Source organism: Aplysia californica, unplaced genomic scaffold (assembly GCF_000002075.1).
Source record: "Aplysia californica isolate F4 #8 unplaced genomic scaffold, AplCal3.0 scaffold00266, whole genome shotgun sequence".
In the NCBI taxonomy this organism is placed as follows: domain Eukaryota; kingdom Metazoa; phylum Mollusca; class Gastropoda; order Aplysiida; family Aplysiidae; genus Aplysia; species Aplysia californica.
This window is the reverse complement of record NW_004797536.1, coordinates 155,824-163,867: the sequence shown is the minus strand read 5'-3', so window position 1 is coordinate 163,867 and position 8,044 is coordinate 155,824. Positions and strand designations below refer to the sequence as shown.

Here is an 8,044-nt window from a genome sequence, read left to right as displayed (position 1 = left end):
GTGTGTACGTGTATGTGTGCGTGTGTGTGTTTGTGTGTGTGTGTGTGTGTGCGTGCGCGCGGGTGTGTGTGTGTGTGTGTTGAGTCATTAAAAGTATTAATTCGTGTAAACAGACGTACCCTCCATAATATAATGCCGGTCATTTGGTACAGCGGCGGGAAACGGAAGATAGGCAGACCATTCTATCAGGAACTGAGAGATCAATCCCCAGATAGAAGAAATAAAAACAAAAAGGTTGCTATCAGGTGTGAGTGTCAGTGCGACAACATCCATCCCTCTCTCTCTCTCTCTCTCTCTCTCTCTCTCTCTCTCTCTCTCTCTCCCTCTCTCTCTCTCATTCTCTCTCTCCTACGTTTTCTCTCTCAATCTCTTCCTTTCTCTCTCCCTCTCTTTCTTTCTCCCTTCCCCCTCCCTCTGTACCCCAGTTCTCACCCCATACGTACACACTCAATAAACCAAGATAGATCTTTCTAATAATGCCCCAAGACTCCCTTTCTCCTCTCGGCCTCTCAAGTAGAGTACTCACAACGTATATCACTCCAGTTTACAGTCGAGTAATCAAGCGCGAGACTCGTAGGAAAAGCTCCTAATTACAAGGGGAGCTAACTCGTGGACACTTCAGGAAGTGAAGCAGAAAAGAGATAACCTGTCTAAACCCAAGCGACTCGATCTTTTCGCCCTTACCCTCCTGGTTATACGGAACTAAAAAAAGTTTACTATATCATTATCATTACTCTGTGACATTGTAATTATGATTTTGATTGACTGAAGAAGTTTAAAGCCACTATTGGCCCCATGTAGATAATTTGTGGGCTGAGCTGCTTCTAATCCAGGCTGAGAAGGATACGACAACCTAGAAGAGAAACGGAGATGCTCGATAAAGATTTTCCCCAGACAGAAATCGAGCTCATGCGTGCTACGTCGAAGGGTCTAACCGCGACACTACAGGCGAAGCAAAAAGGCATACTTAATCATTTTGTTTTACAGAAAATAAATCCACGAATACTCAAGAGCATTGTTTTTAACTTTAGTGTTAATCCAATCAAAAGAGGGCAAATTCTGCCTCACACACAGAAATCATATTCCCAAAGGCGCGGCCACTCTGAGGTTTGTGGTTTATGAAGAATAATAGTATAAGAAGGCAAATGAATATGAAACACGTTGTGTTATACAAACATGATATAAAAACACACCTTCAGAAAGTACTCTCATGCCAACCATCTACTTTGGAAGATTGGCTTCAGAAGATACAACGAAAAGCTCCCTCTCATCAGCTGATCCTAACTGGCTTCAAATTCTGGGGCACACAAAAGTACAGATCATCTAGAAAGATACATTTCAGCGGGCTTTGCAAGGATTTTGAAAGAAATTACTCCTTTAATCCCCTATGCCTGTTGATCAGTCCTACCACGTCTTTCTTCCCCTTCAATCGTTCTGCATTTTAGTACGTTCTGTTATCTCGGTTTCTAGAATCCTTTTCTTGCATCACGCATTGATTTATCACGCCTTGTCATCGTTCCAGCTCGTTGGCACATCGGCATTTCGCTTCTAAATGGTAGCTGGTCACTTACTTAACTCACACCCAAAAGTTACATAACTGTTTAGCATGGCTTTATCGCCTCTCTTTCAACACTAGAAGTTATGTAAGAGGCGGGGGGCTCCAGTTTTAACGTCTTTTTCGGAACGAGCCAATAAAGTGGAGACTCTTCAAAGGACACAAGTTTAGTATCTCCTTATTGGGGACTTCAACCCATATCTTTCTCTCCCTGGCCCAGCATGGCACCAACTGTTTAAATGGGGCCCCAAGAAGCTCGATAGGAGTGCAGAGTTCTAGGCCCAAATACTATGTGTCGTTTTCATGATGCTTTCGTCTCAGCCAGATGTATTGAGGTTAACCGAACTATTCTGCCTTTCATGGGACAAATCGTCGGAGTTCTTTGAAGTCAGGTTTTATCCAAATAAAAAACAATCAAAGTTCTATTTATCTTGGGATTTTTATTTCTTTTCCCAAGCATACATATCTTGTTGTTTGTTTTTGGAGTAACTTTTTGTTCTTTCCAATATGTCTTTTACCTAGTTCTCTCCTATGTTGATATTATGTGAACCAGGCCAGGGATCGTGTCTGCAAAATAAAATTATAATAAATACTGCTCTCAACTCCACAAAGTGAGGACCTGCCAACGAAATTACCTACATGTTTTTACACACCAAAGGGCTAGAATCATACAAAAAATGTTGTTTTGACACTGTTATATTGTGTGTCTTGCAGTGCCTGACCACGTGAAATGTATGGCCGTGAGTTATGAGGTACAGAACACAGGCAGAGGGGAATCCTTTGCGCCAACGTCCATGACTATTATAGGTAAGTTTGTTCAGAGTATGATTTTTTTTTTTTAGTTAAATAAAATAAATCACTGTAGGCGCTTCACTCCCCTATCAACACGATTTCGACCATTTAGGAGGTCGGGTGGAGGGGACGTATTTACCGGTGGTTAATACAGACATTATTTTATTTCCTTAAAGATATTTTCACAGTAGGTAAATTAGTTTCTAGTTTATCATATTTAGTTTTATCCTACTATCTTCTTTTTAACGTATCATGAAAAGGTATTTGTAAAAGCATTTTTAAAGAAGTGTAGTCTTATTTTATTCCCAGCTCAGATCTACTGAATCATCTCTACTAATTTTATTCGTTTGACCTTAGGCTTTTCGGACAGGTTTACTTTCTCGCATATTTTTCTACCTCGTCTTTCTCCCTCACCCCCCCCCCCCCACCACCACCACCAATCTCTCTCTCTCTCTCTCTCTCTCTCTCTCTCTCTCTCTCTCTCTCTCTCTCTCTCTCTCTCTCTCTCTCTCTCTCTCTCTTATAAGTAAGCCCCTTTTCACATCATCAAATGCCAAAAGCGTTGCCACAGTCGCTTTGAGCTTCATAGTTTTCGATTCTCTTCATTTGCAAGTACATAGTTGCTGCTACCCTATCCTCGTCTGGGAAGAGGGTCGAAGCCCACAAAGGCACTCGTACATTCAAGTGATGTTAAAAGTCCACGGCGCTCGAGAAATGAATAATGCATTTTTCCACTCTTCGATTTCATCTGATAACATTTGACCTACATTTTTGTATTTAAGGCGGAGCGCCAGTTCCAAGAAAAAAAAATGAATACGCCGTACTTTATGCAGACAGTCAAGAAAAACCCCCCATTGTTTTGTTTTGAATAGTTTTTGCAAATTGCGTAATATGTACATGAAGGTACCCTTGTACTGTCTAAAAGTCTTACCACGTATATTCTCTCAGCCGCTAAGTTGGCGACTATTAATTTATTTTGTCTCGTGCTATAGATAGATAGAATATAACTTACTTCATCCCATATAGGACCCATGCGCGGACTTGAGAGCCAAAACTTTTGTATAATCCATAATAATTATTACGGTGTTCATCGGATAAGACTCACCAGTTTTTTGTGCCAGGCACCAAGATAGATAGATAGATAGATAGATATATAGATAAATAGATAGATAGATAGATAGATAGATAGATAGATAGATAGATAGATAGATAGATAGATAGCAAAAGAGCAAACAACATGACTTGTTGTGTTATAGTTGTAGTGTGACGTCATTAGCAATGGAATTCTTTGGGAATGTCAATGACCAATAACGACAAAAGGTGCGCACAGAAACGCTCAACTTTCGAGAAAAAAAATACCGAGCGTACGAGGCACCGAAAGCTTTGAATGTTGAGTTTTATGTTTGTTTTCCGGGCACTGTGATGGCCCAGTTGGTATTATGCTAGACTTCGGAGCTGATGGCTCTGGTTCGAATCCCACACTGGGCATTCTTGAACTAGGGTCTTTTTGTGAAGTTTTCAAGGCTCGCAACCTATTTTGCTTAGTCCTATCGCAAATGGATGTTAAACATTCTGAGGTTAAACCTATTAAATGTAGCCTAATAGTGCGGATCGTGTCGTTTAACGTAAGCGCTTACTTTTACGTTAAATCTGGAGGTCCCGTCACTAAAAGTGTTGATTGAGGCCATGAGAAGAACATCACAGGGAAGAACCGAGGTTTGGATAGAGTGAATTAAAAATAAAGCTAAGGGGCTGTTTCACCCGCACACTTACACTTTCTCATTTTCTGTTTGTCGACTTCGTCGCCCCTTCCACAGCCGCTGCCCGTAATTCGGTGGCGTTTGCCGTGTCTGCTCTCATCCTCGCCGTCATTGCCGTCGTCTTCAGCGTTGTCGGGAATATCCGAAAAGACGCAAAGACTCTAATAGGTGGAGTCTGTTATATTCTTTCAGGTGAGATGGTTCTGTGGTTTTCATGATAAGATTATACTTTGGTTTAACATGGCGATCGTATGTGATTTTCTTGTGAGTAGGCAACTGATTGCTTTTTATTGTTGTTGGAGTGATGTTGTTGTTTGTGTTGTTGTTGCTGTTGTTGTTGTTGGTGGTGGTGGTGGTGGTGGTGGTGTTGCTTTTGTTGTTGATGTTGTTGCTGTTGTAGCTGCTGATGCCGTTTTTGTTTTTGTCAATGTAAATGAAAGGAAGTTTGTTGAAGCCCAGACCTCGAGTTTTTTGTTGTTTAAATTTGGGAAGGGTAAAGGAGAGGGATGTGGTTGATGTGTTATGATTCTTAGGGACTTCATTGTAACCTTGCTGCCTCATCATCATAATCTCCATCATCATTCTCCTCCCTATCATCAGCATTATTAAAAAGTAGCGTCATCAAATGAAGACTTGAATAGTTTATATAGTTAAATACAAAGTTCCAGTTGTAAAAATGGTCTTCTCTGCGTTTCGCCTCTTGGGGTTTATATCGGAATCAATATATATAATGAAATATGCCATGACAACAACGACTGACAGTGTTTGCTCCTTATTCAGTTAGATGGTGCTCGATGATGCATGAGAAGAAAATTACGGGAAGAACCCTGTCCTAAAAATATTGATGAAGTAAATTCTAGATAAAACTAATGACACTAAAATGTGTAGTTAACTGATGAAATGCAGGGTTTGAAAAAGTATAATCAAATGTGAACATTGCAGTAATAATATACCATAATGTAATTGTAGTAGTTTTACGCCCCCATTTGCACTATTTAGATCATTTAAGAAGTGGACTGTTTGAAGCCTTCTATCTGGGCCAATCATGGCTAAGAGGGATACAACGTCCCAGCAGAAAGACGAAGACACACAATAAAGAATTCCCTATGCAGTAATAGTAGTAATAGTACTCAGGTCTTCTTTGTTCGATGTGAAAGCGCCTAACTGCTCAACCGCAGACTCAGACATAAAGCTGTGAGTTGAGATATTTACGGATTATGAAATGCAGAGTTGAAAAGTAGAATAAAGAATGGATATTGCAATGTCTGGGAAATGGGGCGGAAGAAGTAATGGGTAGAGATGAAACATGGTCACTCTATATTTAAAAAAGCAGAATGAACATAACGTCCATCTCCGAAAGGACCGGGGCAAAAAGGAAATTCGAGTAAAGTGCCTTTCCCAAGGACACAACGTCGGACCGAGCTGAGGCTCAAACCCCCGAACCCGCAATCTAACGATTACGAGTCAGGTAGTCTAACCACTAGGTTACCGACGCCACCTCACCCTCATTAAAAATATATTATTAATTTTTGTAATCATAGATATGTGAAACATCTCAAATGCTCCGCAGGATTATCGTTAGCAGTCGGGATGATCCTCTACATTTCTGCCATCAACGACGAAGTGGGCTACCGGATCAGCACAAGTGTAGGTATCTTTTACTTCATGAGATGATCAGAACAAGGCACGAGTATATTCATTATTTTTAAAGTAACGGAGTTTGAAATCAGTTTATTGTTTTATTTTATTGTAATTTTGTTTATATTTGTAGTACTTTTTGTTTGCGATATTGCTTGTTCGTTGTTTGATCTTTGATTTGTGTTTGGTTTTGTATTGTTTGGTTTGGTTTAATTTGGTTTTGGTTTGGTTTAACAAATTGAAGAGATACCAATTTCTAAGAATTGATATCTAATCGTAACAGAATTTCGGAACTATTAGTAGGCAGACTAAAATTGAATACAGACAGCGATTTTAATTCATATGGGGTAGTAAATTTAACGAATTCTGGCCACCTTTTATTTCCATCAGAAGGTCAAGAGAGATTGAAGCTTGATATTAGATTACATATTTAATAGGTTTTCCTTTGATTTTTTAAAATTTATTTCATTTATCTTATTCTTTTTTGGGGGGGAGGGGGGTGTTCTTTTGTGGATTTTTATTGGAAGAACAAAAATAAAAATAAGTTTGTTGACTTTATGGGAAATCTAAGTAAAAACAATGTCATTATTTCAAACCGTTGATTGCATGGCCTGGGCCTATTGCTTTCTGCACTGTCGGACCCCTATATGCTATCGACGATTTCCGATGGTCACGCAACATGAGGACGACGTCAACACTGCAGACACCATTGCGTACATATGTGATATATTATAGACATAATAATCTTCGCGTTGTGCCCTCTCCAACGAAGGTTGTTTAAAACAAAAATACACATGTAGGCCGAAGAATGTTCCTCTCAGATTTTCGTGAAGAGCTATTGAACAACCTTTATAAAAAGCTTTCAGCCTTGCAGACTTATCAATGTAATAAGTATTACCTGTATTCTAAGTATAATAGTGGGTGGTTGGCGGGTGCTCTGGTATGGTTTGCTTCTTCTTCCCTATCAAACATCTGTCGTCCTTATCTCCCCTTCTTCTTTTTTATGTTTGTTACTGTCTTGTAACACCTCTAATCTTCTGGAGCTCATATGACCTTATTATGCAGTTGCGAGCGCCGCAAAACCTCTACGAAAACTAAACTAAGTATTGTAAATCCCATTGTTTGTCCTCAGAAAAAAGGCGGTGCCTTCTCTTACGCATACGGCTGGTCGTTCTTCACGGCCGGGTTTGGCTTCCTTGCGTCCGAAGTGTCCGCGGTAGTGACCATCACGCTGTTCCTGAGGCGGAACTCGGGGCCTGAGGACATGGTCCGCATCATCCCTGGACTAGAGGACAAGCTGGCGGAGGACGGCTTGGAGACCGGTGGTGGTGGCGTGGTGCTGGAGGGACGTCCGCCTCCTCCTGGCGCTGCCAGGTTCTCCTACAGCAGCGACTCCAGGCCTACCAGACCCTATCTCTTCACCAGCGGCGCCAGGCAGTACCCGAGTGTTTCGGCGTGATGTTGTTAGAACATCGTGGGGTTTTGTTGTTGTTTGTTTTGTTTTTTGTAGTTGTTTTTTAAACGCCATCCATACATCGTATGATGTTCAGAAATATCACATTTTATACAAGGATGTTCTCCTAGCCTGGGATTATTCTTGACATGAAAATCTGTTGGAGTTTCGGAGCGATATTATTATAAAATCATGTTTTTGTTGGGTTTTTTTGTTGTTGCTTGTTTTCGTTTGTTTTGTTTTTTGTTTTGTTTTTTGTTTTGTTTTTACCCCACCCATACATCGTATGTTGTTCAGAAATAGCAGCGTTTATATGGAAGGATGGTCTCCGAGCCTGGAATTATTCTTGACATGAAAACCTATAGATATTATAACATCTTGTTTTGGGGTTGTTGTTTTTTTGTTGTTGTTTCTTTGTTTTTTACACCATCCACACAGAGTATGTTGTTCAGAAATATCACCTTTTATACATGGATTTTCTCAATCTGAGCCTGGGATTATTCTTGAGATGAAAACCTAGTGGAGTCTCCGCGTGTTATTCTTCTGTCCGCATCATCCCTGGTGTGGGGGACAAGCTGGCGGAGGACGGCGTGGAGAGCGGTGGTGGTGGCGTGGTGCTGGAGGGACGTCCGCCTCCTCATGGCGCTGCCAGCTTCTCCTACAGCAGCGACTCCAGGCCTACCAGACCCCATCTCTTCACCAGCGGCGCCAGGCAGTACCCGAGTGTTTCGACGTGATATTTTAGAACATCGTGGGGTTTTGTTGGTTGTTGGTTTTATTTTTATTGTTTTTTGTTCGTTTGTTGTCGTTTGCTTTTTTTTGTCCTTTGGCATTTGTGTGTGTGTG

General features: G+C 40.8%; 1 protein-coding gene across 1 annotated transcript in view; it reads left to right on the top strand.

Annotated features, from left to right (window-relative positions):
* The window catches only part of LOC101850570 (voltage-dependent calcium channel gamma-5 subunit), an 8,863-nt gene extending 1,287 nt beyond the window's left edge, over positions 1–7,576 (top strand). Inside the window, exons 2-5 of the mRNA XM_005100956.3 lie at positions 2,270–2,362; positions 4,165–4,299; positions 5,678–5,754; positions 6,878–7,576. Coding sequence (XP_005101013.1) covers positions 2,270–2,362; positions 4,165–4,299; positions 5,678–5,754; positions 6,878–7,204 — 632 coding nt within the window. The 3' untranslated portion in view covers positions 7,205–7,576. The remainder of the gene's footprint in view (positions 1–2,269; positions 2,363–4,164; positions 4,300–5,677; positions 5,755–6,877) is intronic.
* The last annotated feature ends 468 nt before the right edge of the window (positions 7,577–8,044 follow it).